The sequence below is a fragment of the Acomys russatus genome, chromosome 20, assembly GCF_903995435.1.
Source record: "Acomys russatus chromosome 20, mAcoRus1.1, whole genome shotgun sequence".
NCBI classification, from domain to species: Eukaryota; Metazoa; Chordata; class Mammalia; order Rodentia; family Muridae; genus Acomys; species Acomys russatus.
In genome coordinates this window covers 39,963,389-39,984,104 of record NC_067156.1, presented here as the reverse complement: position 1 = coordinate 39,984,104, position 20,716 = coordinate 39,963,389, and the positions used below count along the sequence as shown (strand labels likewise).

General features: G+C 43.4%; 2 protein-coding genes across 2 annotated transcripts in view; both read right to left on the bottom strand.

Moving 5' to 3' along the window:
* The window catches only part of Sncaip (synuclein alpha interacting protein), a 123,540-nt gene that overhangs the window by 48,082 nt on the left and 54,742 nt on the right, over positions 1–20,716 (bottom strand). Inside the window, exon 2 of the mRNA XM_051163212.1 lies at positions 4,511–4,613. Coding sequence (XP_051019169.1) covers positions 4,511–4,567 — 57 coding nt within the window. The 5' untranslated portion in view covers positions 4,568–4,613. The remainder of the gene's footprint in view (positions 1–4,510; positions 4,614–20,716) is intronic.
* On the bottom strand, positions 15,451–16,578 carry LOC127204210 (uncharacterized). The gene has a single exon (XM_051163153.1). It carries the CDS (start codon positions 16,547–16,549, stop codon positions 15,578–15,580), a length of 972 nt encoding a protein of 323 aa, XP_051019110.1. The 5' UTR covers positions 16,550–16,578; the 3' UTR covers positions 15,451–15,577.

The window sequence follows — 20,716 nt, the reverse complement described above, 5'->3', positions numbered from 1 at the left end:
CAGACAATTCCTAGTTAATTTCTTGGGAGGCACTTAGAAAACAATGCAATACAGAGCAGTTAGCATTAAAACAAGGAATACGCTTTTAAAGCCGTGGGGTGAAAGGAGAGGAAATAAAAGGCCATTTGGACTCAAATGTAGGACACAGCAAATAAAACACTGCAAAAGAGGGGCGGGGGAGATAGTGGTGTTCTGGTTGCTACTGAAGCCACACATCACACTGACGGCATCAAGAAAGGTTTAAATATGGACAAGAGATAGGTGACTTCCCAGAAGGGCAGGGCAACAAGCAGGGACTGGGGCATCCAGAGTCTACATGAAGCACCTGGTCACCTCCTAGGGGAATGTCAGGTGTAGGAAATGTGAAGGTCTTGCTTGGTTTCCTTTTAGCTGATTTTACTTAGTTATACTGGGAACCAAGTCCCTCACTGCCAAGAAGCAATTTTCAAGCCTTCCAGTATCAAATGGGACGTGATGGCACATGAGGTGACTGGATTAAAGGTATAGAGGCACTCCCACCCCCCCCAAACCCCCGCTCAACTAAGTTTCTCAGAAGGGCACAGTACCCTGGCCAAAGAGTTCTGTAGTCCTGACCCTATCTGTAACCATGTGACAGTCACAGTCCCCCTGGATTCTCAGTTCTGTCATCTGTGAAACAGGATGAAAGCTAAGCCCTGGTCTCTTAGCTCTGTGAGGCCCGAGTAAGACAACTGACTTAGAAGGTCTCAGCCCTTCACACTCCCCCTATCTGCAGTTCAGCCTCTGTCTTAGGTATGCCACGGTTCCTAAGAGTCCTGGAGGGTTTTGTTTTGGTTTTGATGACAGGAAGGCCCGGTTCTCACTTGAATACAGGGCTCTGTAAACTAATTTGCAGCGAGAGAAAGGTCTGAGCCTTTGCGTTTGTGTGAGCTCTCCCCCACAAGCTTACAACTCTCTTCTCCTATGGCTAGGTTACCGGATGTACAGTTTTAACTTTGCATTTTACAGAGGAAGCCCACTATTTTCAAGTCTGGGGAACTTCAAAATCAGTGGGTTGCCTTCTGTGTTTCGTCCCATTAGATAAAGACAGCAAGTTCTAGTTGTTTTTCTATACAAATATACAGCCTGTGTTTTAATTAAAACAAGAATCAGTCTCATGACCAGCGGGGAAAACCATGAAATACAAAGCCCAAACTACGTAACTGGGCTAGAGTTGGAGGGTAAGAAGGGGAGTTTCAAACCCCGGCATGAATTTTGTAAACTTCTTTTCCAAATGCTGCCTGGACTCCCAGCCCCACCCCACCTCCCCACCCCACTTCTGCCACTTCATCAGGAAAGAGACAAAAGAGCCTGCAAAGAGAGAGATCTGTGCAATCAGAAAAATAAAAGCACGGTCATGGGAAACTTCATTTCTCTTTGCCTGGTGAATTAGCCCTTGGGAAACTCACCCTATTCTGCCTCTCAGCATTTGAATCCATCTCCTGTAGCAGCCTCTATAGCCAACGCTCCTACTTTACCTAAACAGACGAACAACACTTGCTTCACTCTTCAAGAGTTTGTCTTCACTTTTTTTTCTCTATGAAATCATTAAGTATGAACACTGGAACTGTCATGTTTAGTGTATTAAACTTGATTCATACTGAATTTTGATAAAAATCATGTGTTAGGCTGGAGAGGTTGCTAAATAGAGCTTCTTCAGTTTCAAAAGGGATTGGAATAGACTTGGATTTCTCATCCTCCATACTGTCAACATTTTAGGCTGGATAATCCTCCATCAAGGAGGCTCTCCTGTACATCCCTGGTGTCTATCCACCAGAGCCAGTAGCATCTTCCTGGTATGACAATGGGACCTTACTATCACCAAATGTTTGCTGTTGGCTTGAACCACGGCAATAAACTATATTCATCTGGGAGAGGCAGGGGAGCGCTACAGTGAGCCTGAGTATTTTGGAAACTGCTCCTGACTAACCCTGTGACCCTTGGCAACAGGTAAGTTCTCAATGCTTCAGTATCTTTCACTGGTCAAAGGAAGGTGACTACAGCACCTTCTCCATAGGATCTGTGTGAGGATGAAACAAGATGTTGCCTGGCCCATAGGTAATAATTATTTTCTATTATTGTTTCACTTATGCTATGCAATTCAAACCTGGCTTAAGTTTTAATACAGGCTGAAGATCCAAACATTAGAGCCTACTTAAAAGGGAGCTTTGGGGTGAAGGTACATTCTTACTGATGGACATTCAAATTTATGGCTCAGAGTGGTCAAGTTAGAGAGGCTCAACCATTGCATGATCCTGTAAACCAATTTGCTAAACAGCTCTAGTTATTGTTTAATACATTTTATCTTTCAAGTCGAGCTTCCTAATTCATCAAAATTATGGGCTGCTGCCAGCTGATTCTTCTGTAAATATAACTGCTCTGTTGTACTTAAAAGAAAATCTTGACACCATGCCTGGTCTTTTCCCTCGAGTTCTTTCTCCTCTATTGGTCAGATAAATATTATTGTATTATTCATTGAAACAATAACAAAAGCTACTATTTTAAAGAATAACTTACTGTGTGCCAAGCTAAGTGTTTCACATATATTATCATTTCACCCAAACCTTAAAACAATGTTAATAAGTTAGACGAGCATCTCAGGAAAGAGAAATTAATGTGCTTCAAATCATCCAGCTAATGAAGGACAGAAGAAGCCAGGAGTCTGAGCTGGTTGCCTTCAAAGCCTGTTTTATCCTTAAAGCACAACATGGCAGGTTTTGTCATGCTTGCCTTTGAGGCAGAAGATCATAAACTCAAGGCTAGCCTGGGCTACATAGTAACACTCTGTCTAACAAAACCAAGAGTTGGGGATACAATTGAGTGGTAGAACACATTCCTAGAATGCACAATTCAGTGAGTTCTGTTCCCAGCAAGGAAACTAGACAAATGAATAAACAAGCAATTGCTCTGGATAAAACCAAAATTAATAACACAAAAAACCCACCACTCAAACTACATCTTTGCCATCAAACCTAAAGAGCTACCGCCAAGCTTAGAGATGACGCAATCTTTCTACAACTTGCAACTTTCGAACAAATCTCTACGCCGTCTCTTACTTTTTGGACTTTTATTTAAATCCAAATACCTTGAGAGGAAGAGTCACATAAGAACCACATTCTGAAGACTTTCCCAAGTCAAGCACAGTCTCTCTCTCTCTCTCTCTCTCTCTCTCTCTCTCTCTCTCTCTCTCTCTCTCTCTCTCTCTCTCTCTCTCTCACACACACACACACACACACACACACACCCCACAGGAAAGAGCACTCTTACGTCACATTAGTCTGAATAAACGACCAATAAAAATTAGCTAGAAGCTACTGAAGGCTGAATAATGAAGTGATATTTTTCTAGTTCAAAGCCAGAGATCCCAGGTTGTATGAGAGAGGTGATTTATCATATCTATCCCTGTAATCTGTCATGTGCAGTATGCCTGTTATGCATGGTGAGCAGTAGACCTCTAGCCAGATGCATGTGAGAGTAAGCCCACTGTATGGGGGCAACATGCAGTGGTGACCCAAAGCTCCAGGCCCTGAGAGATTTAAAAGAAAATGAAGTCAGAAGCTGTGAGCTCCTGGGGTGATAGCACTAGCATGGAGCTGGATGATAGAGGTGGCTGTATGGCCTGGAATGAACCACGTGCAGCTCTAGGTGAGTGGCATGTGCGCAATTTGCACAGAAGCCTTAGTGAGTGGAGGAGACGCAGGGCAAGAGTGCTGTAGAGTGTTAGGACCTCAGAGACTGGCTGCTCTGGTCTTTATCAACACATGACTTGTCAACATTCCTAGGTGGCCAGTCTGTGTTTTGATGCTTTCAATGACTGGCAAATATCCCTTTATTTTAACATTTATTTTCATTTTGTGTACGTGTGTGTGTGTGTGTGCATGCATATATGCACGTAAGTGCAGTGCCCACAGAGGCCAGAAGAAGAGATGGATTCCCCTGGAGCTACAAGCAGTTGTAAGCCACCTGATATGGGTGCTGGGTATTGAACCCAGATCCTCTGGAAGAGCATTACTTACTTTAATTTACAGTACTTTAACTGTTTAGCCACCTCTCCAGCCCCCTCCCTTTATTTTACATCAATTAAGTGTCAGCTTGGCTTTGGTCTATGCTCTTGTGCACTCGAGAGAATGCTACTTGTAATCTAGTCGTAGAAGGGCACTGGAAATGAACATTCATAGGTTAAATTATGTACACGTGCTGAGGCCTTACAAATAGACTCATCTATGATTTTAAAACAACCTTGGAACAGATTAGGAACAAAATGCTAAGCAAGGCTGAATGTCCTGCATCCCTTCACCCACAGCTCATACGCAATTGGCCATCATCCCCTTTTAAGCACAGAGAGACTCACACCCAGCCTGTTACTCAGCTTGTTTTCGGTTCATAAAAGTAGTTGTAAGAGCTGTGGGAATACAGATGATGCAAAGCAAGTGGCTCATAAGCATGAAGGCAGAACACTGAGCAAACATTGCTTCTAAGTGCGAATACTTACAGAAATGTCATCACTAAAGTCAATTTCATCCAAATCAAGGTATTCAGGGGCTTCCATTATTCTTCTTTGTACATTTTGAGTAAGGTCAAATACTTATAATTTCCTGGGTAGGGAAGAAGCAGAAAAGAAAGGCTGGAGGTCAGTTATTTATAACTAGAATCATTATCTCTATTTGAACAAATAAAATACGAAAAGGTAATTCGGTAATAGCATTGCCCTGAGGCACAGTTCCTCTTCCCAAAGCCAAGATTTCCAAAAAGCCAAGAGCACAGCTCCTACTCAGCACCACTCCCCAGGGAGCACCCATAATCCTTCGCTTTACTTATTTTGCACTTATCTTCTCCAGGGCAGTACCCAGGGTCAGAGTTTCCCCCTATGATAAATGTTAGTTTTCAACAAAGACCATACCCTTGAGTGAACGTTTGAACTTTATGGACAGACAATCTCCAAGGAACTGTTAAGGGAAACTCTTCAGGCATTTTCTGTGGTTATATCCTTGGTAGTTGTGTACAAACCAATGACTACTACACCGTCATGGTGATCACACAGGTACAAGACTGATATCAACTAGTCAAAAGCAAAGGCTATTATAGAATTTGCCGTGTGAGACTCAAGTTCAACAAGGGAGGGGAGGGAGACAAGGAAGGAGGTGGGGCAATTAAGTTGTTGCAATGCCCTCTGCCTTAAGCAGCATTCTGACAGTGCCGGAGTGACCTGATGCAGGCAGCAGAATGTCCTCAGTCAGCACTTGCCTCGGGGATGCCTGCGGCAATCCTTTACATCTGTCAGAATGAGATACATCACTTCCCACTCCATTTCCCCATCACTTATCATCATCACCATCAGCCACGACAGTGGTACCTACACATGCCAAGAACAGAAATAGAGATCTTCCTGGTGGTGCCTTGGAGTGCAATTATCCTCTGTCAGCTCTCAGACACTGAAAAAAAAAAAAAGAAAGAAAAAAAGATTCCATTTCCTGCAGTGTGTCTCTCTTATCACACAAATTGTCTTGCGTATCTACATAAACGGTTCACGTCTTGCTCTTTTGATCCTGTCGCGAAGCTTACCGGACAGTGAAGGCACATCTAGGCAGATGATAATCAGCTTCTTCATATGAGGCCAGGAGCATAAGCGGGGCTTTTAAATTTGAATTATTGAGACAAGGGCATGCTATGGAGCCCTGGCTGGCCTGGACTATATGGACCACATGGGTCTCTAACTTACAAGAATTCTCCTGCCTCTGCTTCTTAAGATTACAAGCATGTGCCATCATTCCTGGCTAGGTGGCTTGCTTTCTCAGAAGGACACTCTTATTCTAAGCACGCCATTTTGATCCATTCTCCTCCTTAAGTCATGACGTGTCATAGGGATGCTACAGAAAAAAGTCGCACCTCAAACCTATGCCCTAATTTAATTTTCCGAGCCTCCTCTTCCCGTTGGACATATATTTATCCCTCAGTCTTAATTACAATGCAGGGCCACCTGGGCACAGGGTGTTGTTCCAAACACAAATGAAATGATCTGTTTATGATATATGGATACAGTTCTTCTGAAATCACAGTTTTAAAGAAAAATAAAAATAAATGAGTTTGTAAAAATACAGTGTAAAACCAGACATCTCATTTTTGACAAAAACCTAAAAAGTAGTTCTGAAACAAAGTGCTTCGATGTGAAAGCCCAGCACCTTCCGTGTCATTCTCATGGAGCTTTTCAGAGGGAAACACACACCCTTGGCACCTACTCTTCCACACCCTCACAGGTTCTGAGACAACCCCGAGCGTGGTTTCGGCTCACCAGGAAACAGCCTTCGTTCTAACTGACACTCTTTGCCCCCAGTCGGCAGAACCGTGAGGATCCATAGGCCATTTCCAGGGCTTTAGTGAGAAATACTGTGGTGACACTGGGTGTCGTAACCAGGTCCGACCTGCAAGGAGCACCCAATCCTCTCTTGGACTGACTAAATCTGCTGCAATTAAAACGGCCTAAAGTGATACAAGCCTGTGGCAAGGGAAGGAGAATGAAATCAGTAAGAGGTTTGAGATAGTGCAGTAATCCTCACGCTGAGCAAGGCACACCTTCATGACCAAGTCAAAAGAGCCAGACATGAGTCATTCACAATACTCACTTGGGGGCAGTTTGTGTAATAAGACAGATACGCTGCAGGAACCGGAATCTTTTTTTTTTTTTTTCAGTATCTGAGAGCTGACAGAGGATAACTGTACTCCAAGGTACCACCAGGAGTAAAATATAAAATTATACAATTTTATAATAAGATTTTCCAGAATAGGACAGTGATGTACCAGCATTACAGAGAACACAGAAATACAAAGAAACAAGGAAGAAAGGCAGATACTGGAACTGGGAACTAAGCAGCTCTTTAAATGCACAGAAATACAAGACTAAATACAAATTGCAGATGAATATGCCTTAGGCAACGCAATTAACAAGTAGTCACTGAATAGCCATGGTAGCAGAATGTGACTAGAGGATAATATGAACAGTCACATCAAAGCAGAAATAAAACCTTTGTATTTGCCCTTGGAGGGTAGGGCCAGAAGACAAGAGGACTCAGCATCTGGAGCATTCCTTTGCTACTTACAGAGACACCTCCTTTAAGGAAGCTTGTTTTGTCTGTAACCTGTTCATTTTGTGTGATTTCACTGTTTCTCTCTCTGCTCCCCCTCCCTTCCCTCCCTCTCTCCCTCCCTCCCTTTCTCCCTCCCTCCTTCTCTCCCTCCCTCTCCCTTCCTCCCTCCTTCTCTCTCCCTTTCTTTTTTCTCTCCCTCCCTTCTCTCTCCTCTCTCTCTCTCTCTCTGTCACCTTGAGTGCATTTATATCGTCACTTTTAACGTGTGGAAATCCCCATCATTTATCAATCCTGGTCACATTTACAGCAGTTTCTTTTCACTTGTCCCCCTGGCCATTGTTGGTTCTCTCCCTTACTCAAGAGCCTTTCCACTGGGCATCAACGTCCCTCTTGAGATGCTGGGGATGATGGATGTTGAGGCCTGTCTAGGCAGCTGCTTCAGGTGATGGCACAAGATAAGAAAGTGAGCTGGACTTTGTTTGATTTTTCTTTCCTACTCTCCAACCTTTTTCCACCCATCCGCCCAGCTTGGAAATCTAGAGGTCCCCTGCCCTCCTGCAACTGATGAGAAATATTCCCTAACAGGACCTCCAGCTATAAGGGGTACGTATTAGAGACCTATGAGCCAAGGACATGCTTGTCCCATGAGTGGGATTTGTTTGTTTGATTTCTAAAAACAAGACTGTCTGGAAAAAAAAAAAAGCCCAACAAAGGAGTTGCCAACTTGTAGACCTTGGATGATTTCACACAAAATTTTTTATTTTGGGCTTTTCTTTAAAAATCTTCAAAGCCTTGGCTCAGCTACATGGGTCCACATTCCCAGTAACCATGGTGGAATGGCAGATGTTCATTGTACCTACTAAGTTGTGCACCCGAGCTTAGCAGATCCCTCCTAGGCTGCTCTGCTCAGGCCTGACCTGCAATGCATTTACATTTGGACCTTAGAAGGCACATGCAGAAAGGAATGGGGTTTTAAATACTACATACCACCACTACCCTCCTATACTTTTTAATTGGTGCCTCCTGCCAAGACTGTTGACTTCATTTGTATTTTAAGACAAAAATATCAATACAACAAAATTCTAAGAATGTATTACGATCATCTGAAAGTCATACCACAACAGCAACACATTTTTTAAATTTAACAATTAAACTACTGGCAAGTCACGATTTTTGTTTCGCAGTCTCCAGTATTAGAGAAAGAAAAACCTTTGTCAACTTAATGTTACAAGGTACGGATTATGTTTCCTCCCCTTTACAACTGGAGGACGGAAGAGTCTCGCTTTCTTATGACTGGTGTGGGTAAAGGGGATGGCAGGAAGCCATGCCGAGGGCAAGCCCAGAAAAAGACCCCAAAGTTCCTCCCTCTCGGCCAGAGCGGCAGCTTAGCTGCAAGCGAGCTGCCCCTACTCAGTCCAACCAGACCAGGCCACTCCCTAAGTGAAAAATATGTTTCAGGTCTCCAGAAAGATCAGTTCAGCATTTAACCTTCACATGAGATTTCAGTTACTGTGGATCACATTTGGACCCTTCACATCACAGTAGTTCTCCACCTGTGGGCCAAAAACCTCTAGCTCCAAAAATACTGACATTACAATTCATAATAGTAGCAAAATTACAGTTATGAGGTGGCAACGAAAATACTTTTTATGGTTGGGCGATCACTGCAACATCAGGGACTATATTAAAGGGTCACAGCATTAGGAAGGTGGAAACCCACCATTGCTTCAGGATCTCAGGGCTTCATCCCTTAAAAGTTTGTAAGGACACAGCATCGTCATCGCCTCCCCTGCAAGCTGCTGCCATGGGACCACCTTTCCTGGAGGTCTCCTGGGGGCTTTTGTTTGTATTGAAGCCCTTCTCATCTACAGCCCATATCTCTGAAGAGCTGGGCTCTTTACTGGAGTATTGCCAACCGACTGAAATAATACCAGTTCAGATTCCATTGCGTTTTTACTTTCTCTTCATAGTCATGCTGGCATGTCCATTGCCCACTTGAAAAGAATCTTCCTGAAGTTTAGGAGCGGAGATGGGAGTTGGACAGAAAGAAAAAAAAAAAAAAGAAATAAAATGGATTAATTTAGCTCTTCCAATTGGGGACAAAAAGTTGCTACAAGAAGGACAATATTCAGATTTCAGCCTGGAGAGCCTGGAGAGCCAGGCAGGCTGTCTGGAAGCTGCTGGTGACATCTTGGACCTCTTCTTTGGATGAATCCAAGGAACTGAAAGAGACTTTACTCAGACTCCAAACTGACACTCGGCTTGTGAAGTACAAAGTGAAATGAAAAGCCAACTGTGGGAAGCTCTGTCAGACTCAGCTGCTTCTCAGAGAGAGAGCATTAGCTGAGAAGGGTGCTAAAGGGTCTGTCAGTGCTTTGTCACTTCCTCATGAGGTCACCTCAGTAATGGCACCACTACTCGCATGATTTGGGGAAGTACTCAAAGTGGCAAAGAGTCAAACATGGTAATGAAAAGGTAGGTAAAGCCATTAGAAACAGCATTATCTCATTGCTTTATGATTTGGGGAGGCATTTTCATTTGTGTATGTGTGTGACTTTCAGACAGACTCTGAAAAAGTCATTCCAAATGAAGGCTTGCAAAAATCTGTCCGGTAAATGGCAGCATCAGTGGAAAAAACTTGGAGTGGCCAACAGAATCTCTTTGAGGAACTGCACTCGTGGTAGTATATACATTCTGATGTGTTTGGCTCATAAAAGGCGCACTGATTTGTGACTACACTCACACATCACATAAATTGCTCTACCAAAATTCTTTTGAAAACGTATTGCCTCACTCCATTTAGAAGGAATTAGTATGGAGTCACTCTGAAGGCTGGAATTACACACATTTCTTCTTTCCTGTCAAAGTCTCTATTCCTACTTTTATGCATGTTTTATTATGAAGCTGGAAAATTAAAAATAAGCTGGGCCTGTCAACATATATGAGTGGAGTGTGCTCAGCGATGAGGTAAGTTCAGTTGATTTGCATGGCGACTCACTTCTTCACCCTGTAATCCACTAACACTTGGGGAAAGATCACCACTCCCTATGCTCCCTGCATCCCTGCCAAAGTTATACTCAGATACATTTTCAAATCGCAAGCCTGCACACAGACTCTGTTTACTTAGTTCAGTGTAAGGACTGAAAAACTATTACAAGCAAAGTCCTGGAAGGCTTGGGTGGAAATGTCCCCAGTTGGCTCTGTGGCTTGGCTGGCAAGGAAGCAACCGATTCCAAAGGCTGGATTCAGTTTCTTTTTTCACTCTTTGATTCAACAGTGGCCAGAAGCATGGCAGTGCTACATGCCTACTCTTGAAGCAGATAAATGACAGAGGCAAGAAGTTTCTACTAGAAAGAGACGGTGCAAAGAATGCCAAGAAGCACATATGAAGAATGAGGGAAAACACAAACCTGTGCTCTCCCTAGTTCTTTGCTCATGGGACAGTATGGACACACATGCTCGATAGGACCACATGCTCCACATTAATGTGGAATAAACAGCACAAGAGGAAGCGAGCAAGAAAACAAGCCATTTCAGTGATAAAGAAGGAATATGCAGGAACTGCAGCCTAGATCCTGGGCATGGGAAAGTCTGTGTAGTGCAAATGAGAGTCAGGCAAGGATGAGGGAGTCATAACAGCATGGGCGCAAAGGCTTGCAAATGAGAACTCAGAAGGACAGTTTCCTTCCTAGAGAGGGTAAACTTCACACCGACCACTGTAGTTTTCCTTTTAGAGAGAGATTTGAAGGGTAAGGACCAGACCTGGGTGATAGACAGGAGTGGTCATGGGAGTATTTCCAAGCCCAGTGTGTTTTTAGAATATCAAGTTGTCTGCCACGTTTCTGGCAATCAAATGACATCCCTATAGCAGAGTAAGGGTGCAGCAGGGGAGAGGAGCCCGTATGCTATTCTCAGGATGATATGGGAAGAAAACTATGCCCTGAAATCTTAGACTGGGTTAGAGTGTGTGTGTGTGTGTGTGTGTGTGTGTGTGTTTGTGTGTGTGTGTGTGTGTGTGTGTGTGTGTGTGTGTATGAGCACACACTGTGTATTTGTGCATGTATACAGAGGTTAAAGGAGGATACTATTGTATCACTCTCCACTTTATTCTCCTGAGACAGGATCTCTCACTGAGCTGGGAGCTAGGCTGGCAATCAACAAGCCCAAGGGATCCTCCTGTGTCCACCCTCCATAGCCTGGGACCACAGGCTGACATCACCACACTCATTTGATGTGGGTACTGGTGATCTAAACTGAGGCTCTGACACTTCTGCAATAAGCTTTCCTACCTGCTAAACCATCTCCCAAGCCTATAAGTTCAGGTGATTTTACGTATATCCTCTATTCACTTTGTGTCATAAAATACCTAAAAACCTCTTCATAATTTCCATTATGGAGATAAAGAAGCCTAGGTTTGAAATTATTATGCAACGCCTCATAGACACATAGCCAAAAATATGGATTTTAAGTCAGGAACTGCTCCCCCAACCGGGTCAAGTTCTTGCTGAAACTGCAATGGTGAAGCAACTCTGCACCATGTTTAAACACATTGTTTCCAAATCAGCTTCAATATGTATCATGTGACTTTATTTTTGATAGTCCTGGGAGAAAAGGAGACACCGTGAATGATAATCTACATTTGTGTACTTCCAGCTTTAAGGATGGCAACACTCAGGACCATCCTGGCCAAGGTTCTGCATCCTGACATAGAGAGGAGGGCAGCTCACCCAATCCACCTCTGCCAGAAGGTTCAGGTTCTGACCTTAGACGTGGGTATGCTTTGAGCTTTCTCGGTCAGAGAAAAATAATTCCATCCTGGGTTGTATTGCTCTGAGTATTCAGGAACCATAACACCAAGTGAATTAATTACTCGTCTTTCCTATGGAGCCTAAGTGAAAGCTAGACATGATCATTGCTGTCATAGAGAAGCAGAGAAGTCTGTGGGACGCACCTCGCACCCACTAGTACGTGCGATGTCACAGTCCATCATCAGGTGGTTGGTTTAACAGTTCAGCTTCATCTTTAAGAAAGTGTCAGATTTATGACAATCCTTTTTTTTTTTTTTTTTTTTTTTTTTTTACAATGGGTAAGATTAGAAAACTCATGGCTCACAAAATACATGTTTTATTAATGACACTGAGAGTCTCATCATGAATTTACTTAACCTACAGAACAAAAGCCAAGGGTTAGGTCTAGCATCAAGGGCTATAAGGCATCATACTGGAGTCACTGGTGGAAAAGACTAGCTTTAACCTTAGGGTAGATGCACATGTTTACACTCTTTCAGATCTGTATTGTGTCTGTGTACAGGATTTAGGATGAGCATTCCATCTAAAGTAACTTTTAAAGATGGAAAAACCCATGCTCACAGCAGCCACAGCAGAGAAGGTAAAATAAAAAGATACACAGACTCATGGCAAGAGAAAATGGAGTTGTGTTAGGTTCCTGCTGTCACTTCTTATGAAGACATGGGTTGGGGTGAACCAAGACAAGACAAGGAAGGAAGAGAGCTCGTGGTTGGACGCAGCAGAACCGAAGGATATATCCATCTCAGACAAGGAAAGCAAACAAACACAACATTCTCTCTTTCAAAAACGTAGCGACCAGCAAGATCAGAGACATTTGACTTCCTGAGGGTGGCAACAGGCTCAAAGATGGAGCCTCTGAGATGCCAGGCTCAGAAAGGACTTGGTGTTTAATGATGCGCTGGGTGGGTTAGAATAGAGTGGGGCATTTTGTATGATCCAAGTGAGCCCTGCAAGAAACTGGTCAGCTAGAAATCTGGTGGGAGCCATAAGAGAGAATAGAATCCTGCAGTGAAAGATGCAGTGTGGTCATAGACAAGCTCAGGAAACACCTCCGAAGTCCTCCGAAGTCCTTCCGAAGTCCTCCGAAGTCCTTCCGAAGTCCTTCCGAAGTCCTCCGAAGTCCTTCCGACAGTGATAGGCCTGACCCACTTTCGCCCACCGTAGCGTGTTGTTACCTTGCTGATTCTCTCTTATCCTAAGCCATGCTGTCAAGACCCGAGCAAGAATTTCACAGGACGACATGTAACTTTTCAGAAGAGAAAAAGGGAGCGAGCAAGAGAGTTAAGATGAAAATAATTTGAAAGACAGAACTATGGGATATTCAGTAAGCATATGGCTCTCCAACATAGATGAAACTTATCAGGAAACTGCACAATGACAAGACTGTGACCTAAGTCTAGACTAGACCAAATCTAGATGAAAATGTCTGGGAAGGAAAAAAAGGATGTATTGCTAACACTGTGAAGTTGAGCTGGGCCTAAGCCGGCCATGTTTTGCACTGGACAGACTTATAGAAATGATCTGGAAACTGGCTCCTTAGATACTATAGGAAATGCTCCAAATCCAAGTTTCAAATTGCTTGCACACCTGAAGTTTTAGGCTTTAGTCTTGATTTTGCAAAAATTGACTTAATTTCTACAGTGGATTTATTTGCTTGGCAATTATTGCCGACAACGTATGGAACACAGATGGCAAACCTGATTGCTGTTTTAGAGGGAGGCAGGCGTGGCGGCAGCACACACAAGGAGCACTGAAGAGGCCATCTTGAGTCAGTTATCTTGGCTTTATTCTCATCATTTGTGAGGATGAAGCTACGGAGCAGGCCTCGACTCATGGCTCTTCAGCTGCTCCCTCCATGCATGAGGCTCGCCCAGAAAGGCTCATTAAAACATTGCTGTGTTCAACCTGGACTTTCTGATTCAACAGGTCTGAGGTGATGCCCGGGAATCTGCATTTCTAACAACTTCCTGGACCATCCATACTGTTTCTTCTGGTCGCAGAACCACATTTGAGAACCACTACTTAAGATCAATGGCAATTCCTGGCGTTGGCTACATCTGCATTTAATTAAAAGATGGCGACCTCTTCCCCACATCCTCCGTCTCTCCAGATGTTAACTTCATTATCCAGGATCCGTGCCTGGTGCCCTCTGATTAAACTGCCTCGGTGGACTCAACTAAGCATTTCCCATGAAGACCACCCGGAAGTCTCAGAAGCTCTTCAGTCTGACTCTTTAAAAATTCTCTGTGTCAAACAAGGGACACATGATTGTGCAACAGACCTTACAGAATTGTGGCTTTGCTTGCTTTGAAATTTACTTTCTCTGCAGCACTGCCTAGCAACTAAGATCGTCTAAAATTTTCTCTGCAAATGATATCCAGATTTATAATTTTGAAAGCCTTTTTCGAGCAAGAATCTCAGTTTCAAGAGACCCATTCACTAAGACTGCAGAAGAATCCCTAGGTACACTGACACTGCAACAAAGTGAAAAACATTAACGAAAAGAACTTAAATGGACTACTTTGTATACAAATTTATGCATGGATATTTAAAATAGTTATTTATTATACCCTAAGAGTTTAAGCAGCCACAGTGACAAGATAAATAAATAACCTGGCCAGTAATTTTAATTAGAGTTATAATGTGCTTTTAAAATTGGATCTAAATCTAAGTAGCAAATAATTATGAGAATTAAAAAAAAATAATTTCCTGTCTTTTGTGAATGTTCCTGCTTAATGATAAAAAGCAAAAAGAAATTCTCTTATCAACTCAAGGTCTGTTCTTTTCTAAACAATGAAAATGTAGTTTTATGTTTGTATGATTAAGTAGGGAGAATGGGTTGTGTGCAATCGAATATCTGTATATCATACACGCTCGGAGATTGTGACTAAGCAGATACCAATACTTTAAATCAATACTTTTTCTCTAACTGTAGTTTACTAAAGGCCTAGGGTAGGGACAGTGAGTAAAATCTGCTCCCAGATTACATGAGCAACACTGCACGCATACCTAATGCACTTCCAATATATTGGGAGATCTTTCAGGAAAACACAGGATGAAAATGCAGTTTCCTAGGGAACATCTTGAGGAATTCACCTAGGAAGTGTTTACCTCGGTTTCAACAGCATTGCCTTTTAGAATACATTGCACAAAGTAAATACTTAACATGGTGTCCATGCTGAGCTCATGTACCGGCTGACAACCACTTTCTTTAGAAATTCTACATTAAAAAACCACAGTGTTATTCTAAATCAACGGTTCTCAACCTATGGGTCACAACCCCTTTGGGGTCACATGTCAGATATCCTGCATATCATATATTTACATTATGATTCATAACAGTAGCAAAATTACAGTAGCAACAAAATAATTTTGTGGTTGGGGTGACCACAAACCCGAGGAACGGTATCAAAGTGTCTCAGCATGAGGAAGGTTGAGAACCACTGTCCTAGATAATAAATTTCATAATGGCTTGTTTTTCTTCGGTTTATAGCAACTTAGTGTTCTTATTTCTACTTCCAGAGTCTCTCTAAGAAATCAGTTTCTAGAGGAATCAATTTTCTACCCATCTTTTCAGAAACTCGTCGAGGGCTTCTGAAAGCTGCAGCTATGCCCTCCAGCAGCAGGGCTTGCTTTCCAGGGCTTCACTCGAGTCCGTTCGCTCAGATGTTAAGCATACGGAGACAGAATAATGTCTGCGGGCTGTGGTGTGGATTTTTCCCGTTGGACGCCACAGAAGGACACCAGCTTCATTTTGTAATTAACCAACATAAGCGGGAAAGGACTAAGAGCAGAGAAGCCAGAGGAGAGGGCTGTGAGAACAGCTGGAATAAAGGCACACGCTGCCAAGTCCTTCGAGAAATAGACTAAGATAAAGTGAGAAGCCCAAAGAGGCGTGATCAGCAACATTAACAAGATGCTGAACTTGGCCCCTCGAAGGACCTCGGTTTCTGAGTCATCGTCTCCAATCCAGATGTCACCGTATGTCATCTTCTTCTTCTCTAAAAGGAGGGCAGCCATCCAGAGACAGACAAACACTAAGACGGCTAAAGGGAGAATATCAATTAAAACTAAAAATATTTTCCCATAGTAAAACTCTACCTGCTCATTTCCAAAGGCAGTTAAGCAATCCATGTAAAGTCTGTTAGTAGAGAGGGAGCCTGTACCGTTCGCAGAACTAGGGTGTTCAGGTTTTGTAGTGTATACCAATACTGGGATATACACTGCCACACCAGCCACCCAGAGTGCAGAAATCCCCTTCAAGGAGTATTTCTCTTGGTTCAGGTTTGCAGCCCTGCTCAAGGGGTGGACAATTTGGTAAAGCTTCCTGTGGTAGAGCAACGCCAAGTGTAACATGAACCAGATGGCCAGGGAAGTTGTCAGGGCCGCCGTGAAGTGCAGAGCTTTGCAGCCCACCGAATCCAGCAAGATACCAGAAGAGTACACGAGCTTGAGGGTGTTCCCCACCAGGTTTTTAAGAAGATGCACGAATACGAGGCTGATCATGAGAAGAAAGGATGTTTGCAGGCCCCCGGTGATGCACTTGCTTGTGGAATAAAATAAACACGCGTTTCCTACGGAGCTCACGAGGATGAGAACGGCACACGCAATGATCTCAAGCTTGTCTGCAGAGGGCTTCATGGTAGATGCTGAGCTGCGACTGCAAATGTCTTCTCATTAGGTTTTCAGAACTGCTTAAGAGATCTTTACTGACACCAGCTGTGAGGGGGGGTTTCTACCCCAGCTAGGTTGAAAATCCTGCTCTGGTATGCTGTCCCTCGTCCCAGCATAGTCTGTAATAGAATTCTGCTTGCTTCAGTAACCAGCCAGCTGTTGAAAACAGAACTGGTTCCCGAGGGAACTGTGTTTTATCCTCTCTGGGGAATTTTAACAGTGATGAAAAAGGTGTGGCTATCACCATGTAATTAAAAATTCTCAGAAATGTATTTATAGTGTTGCCATACCGCAATATGTCATTCCTACATAGGTATGATCAATGTTCAACAGCCATAAAGGGGAGAATAAATTGTTGATAATAGAGAAAAGGTAGCCAGAGGTTGAATTAATTCATCACACTTTAAGCTCGGAAAAGTCTAAAGAATGAACAAGGCAGGCTCCAAAATAAGTGACAAATTGAGAATAAGAGCACCGGGGAGAGTATACAAGAGCACACAGTGTTCTGGCATTTTATCACTTGTGCATCTTTGCAAAGCAGGAACACATCGCCTATTCTGATGACCTCATGGGATATAAGAAAAGATGGGAGAAAATGTTGGTGAAAAAAGTAGGGAAGGAAAATGGGGAAGTTATCAGGGAGGGACAATTGGTGGGGAAGAAGGGAGACAAAGAAGGTGGGATTCACGCCCACAGCCAAGTCTCCCCAGTGGTTAACAATTGGGCAGTGACGGGTGAAAGTCTCTCTCTCAGAGCACAAGAGCTCCAATGACTTCTCTCCTAAAGGTGATGGGAGAGCATGGGGAGAGGGCAAGAACAGGACGCATCAATATCCATCTGCCATTACTGCACATTTTGGATGGATGCTTGTGTCTCAAGTATGTCATAATGATCCATTCGTGGGATGAAGTACAGCCATGCTTCATGTGGCAGAGAGCATGTGTTCTGAGAAACGCTGGTAGCTGTTTTCGCTGTTGTGAGTGCACGAGAGAGTAATTGCACAAACTGAGACAGGTGTGATGGGGTCTCTCCTTAAGCAAAACTATCCTGCTGGGGTGTACAGATGTACTTTCCCTGTACTGAAATTGTCTGTGGGTTCTGCCATCCATCATCTTACCCTGTACTGTCAAAACATGTGTTACTCCCTGGTCAAGTGGTACCCTGGAGCTGGCTGGTACAGGCTTGAGCACTTGTACTCATTTCCTCCTGACTCCAAGATCCAATGACTGTAATATGATAAATAATATGAATATAATGTAATGATGTCAAACTAGAGATCTCTCTCTCCTCTCTCTCTCTCTCTCTCTCTCTCTCTCTCTCTCTCTCTCTCTCTCTCTCTCTCCTCTCTCTCCTCTTTCTCTCTCTCTCTCTCTCCTCTCTCTCCTCTCTCTCTCTCTCTCTCTCTCTCTCTCTCTCTCTCTCTCTCTCTCTCTCAGATATCATATAACTTTGGCCAAACAGACTACAAATTAAAGAGGTAGGAAAATAATAAAGCTAGCATTTGGCACCTCCTAGGCTTTTCCTTAAGGACATGGGAAACTCCTAATGTGTACATGATAAGAAGTTTATAATACTATAAACAGGTAGGAACTCTGGGCCCCACAATCCATTGGAACGGGAAGGAGGCTAAGAGTTGACAGTTTCCTATTAACTCCATTTTCCCTTAATTGACTGCTAAGATAAACGGAGAACTTAGTGTTTAGTCAGTCATCTTTCCTTAGCAGCATCGGTCAGCTTCAGGGACGAGTATTTACCCTGTCTCTAATGACTATAGCAGCAGTAGCAGCAGCAACCACTAAAACCATAATGCTTACACATTACTATGACCTATAAATTGCCACCAGCTTAAACAAGTTATATGGCCTTACTTTGTAATATGATTTAATCCTTAATGTCATTCCAGTTTCAGTACTGAGGAAATAGAAAGCCAGATAGCAAATTGCTCAGAGCTAGCAATCGATAGGATGGGAATCAAGTTTGAATATGAAGCAGCCCCAGTAATGGCTCATGTTGAAGGCTTTGTCCCCAGATGTTGGTACTAAGAAGAGGTAACTGGGAAAGACTGTTAAGTCTGGGAGGACCTGAGTTTGATCTCCAATACCTACAGAAAAAAGCCTGGCATGGTGGTGCATGCTCACAATCCAAGAACTGGGACCACAGAGCTCAGTGTCCAGCCGGCCTCGTGTAACCAGGAAGCTTCTGACCCCAGAGAGACTATCTAAAAACCACGGCAGATGGCTCTTCAAGAGGGAATCTTGAGGTTACCCTCTGGCTTCGGCATGTAGACACACACATTTGTGTATGCACCTGCACCCACACCTACACATGAGTGGGTGTGCATGCACACACGCATCACACATACCCACGTTCACAGGCTTTATTAAGGGATGATTGATGGATGAGTTGAGATCCCAATGGGCCTATGGGGGGTAGAGTCTTTGACATGGTCTGGCACCTCCAAATCTGTGAATCAAAAATGTCCTCCATTTAACTTGTTTTCTCAGTTGTTCCGGTCTAGCACTGAAAAGCTGAGCAGCACAGCCGGGATTTGATTGTTTCTCACTGCCTCTCCAACACATACTGGCAAACGACACATTCTCCGCTGACTATTCTCCACACGTCCTTAGTGAGTTAGGATTGTTTCTCTGAGGGAGGGTCTGGTTGACACAGGTTGTACAGATGTTTGAATGGCCATTGGTATCTTCCTTTCCCTTCTAATGTTAGTAGGCACGAATGTTCATACTTCTGAACCTCATAAAGATCTCCATGTATCTGTACACAAGTTTAGGTGCCTTACTTGAAATGAAAAATAAAAAGGGTAGATTCAACAACCATGAGCGCCCACAGTAGCAGTGTTAAAGGACAGGATAGCGATAACAGAACATGGGCCAGTGGAAGGCCACACACATCTAAGAATAATTTGGGTAGCAAAAATGAACATAAATGGAAAAATGGGACAGAGAGCCTGACAGGACAGAAAGGGGATGGATCCAGGAATAGCTTGGGGTCAGGGAGGGGGTGAGGGAAGGAGGGGGAACATAATCAAGATATGTATCGTATTATTAAAGAACATATTTTTTTTTTTGAAAAGAGAGTGACCGTGAAGACTCTGAGATAGCTGAAGAAAACTCACATTGGTCTTGCCAAATAGCTCATGGACTCTTTTTCTGCTCCACCACCACCCCCACTACCTTTTTTTGGCAGGTAGGGAAGTTTGTTTTCACAAGCATGCTTTCTTCCTTTCCCTGTCCATAGAGAATGAACCCATGTGTGAATGCTTCACCGCCCAGAGATGTCCATCAAATATCCTAGTTTATAACTCTTAGGGCCCACCTTCAGTAAATCTCTAGGGAAGGCATAGAAGGAAGCTAAAGTCTTTAAATGGTGTAGCAAGGATAATAATAGCAAGGTTGGCCTGTGTTTCAGTTTCCAATAGACTCCTCCTTTGTGTCAGTGGCTAATTCCTTCTCTTCTTGACTTGTACACCCACCCACATAAGAATTACCCTTTTGCCAGGAATGGTGGTGCATGCCTTTAATCCCAGCACTCAGGAGGCAGAGGCAGGCAGATTGCTGTGAGTTCAAGGCCAATCTGGTCTACAAAGTGAGTCCAAGACAGCCAAGGCTACACAGAGTAAACCTGTCTCGAAAAACAAAAGCAAAACAAAAAACAAAAAACTACCTTAATGTTCTCCAAACTCTTCCAACCTCTGCGACTACTTCTATAAGAACAATATCTTTGGAGGGGGCAGGTAAGATGGGTCGGTGGGAAAAGGCCCTTTCTGCAAAGCCTGATGACCTGAGTTTGATCCCAGGACCCACACAGCGGACAGAGAAACTCAACCTCAACCGGCTGTCTTTTGACTTCCACATGCTCAGCACAGAAGCTCCCCACTGGAAGTTTCAAAGAACCTTGGGCTCCTCTTAACTAAAAACTGCCATTTGTTTACGTGATATGGGGTGGGAAGAGGCAAAATGAAATACACACACACACACACACACACACACACACACACACACACACGTAATTTGTTCAATTAAAAGTACTTAGAGAAGAAAGAGATCCATGTGGGAGGTGTTAGTTTTAATCCCCAGTCAAAGTCAAGGAATCTGAAGCCTAGAAAGGGTCTGGCAG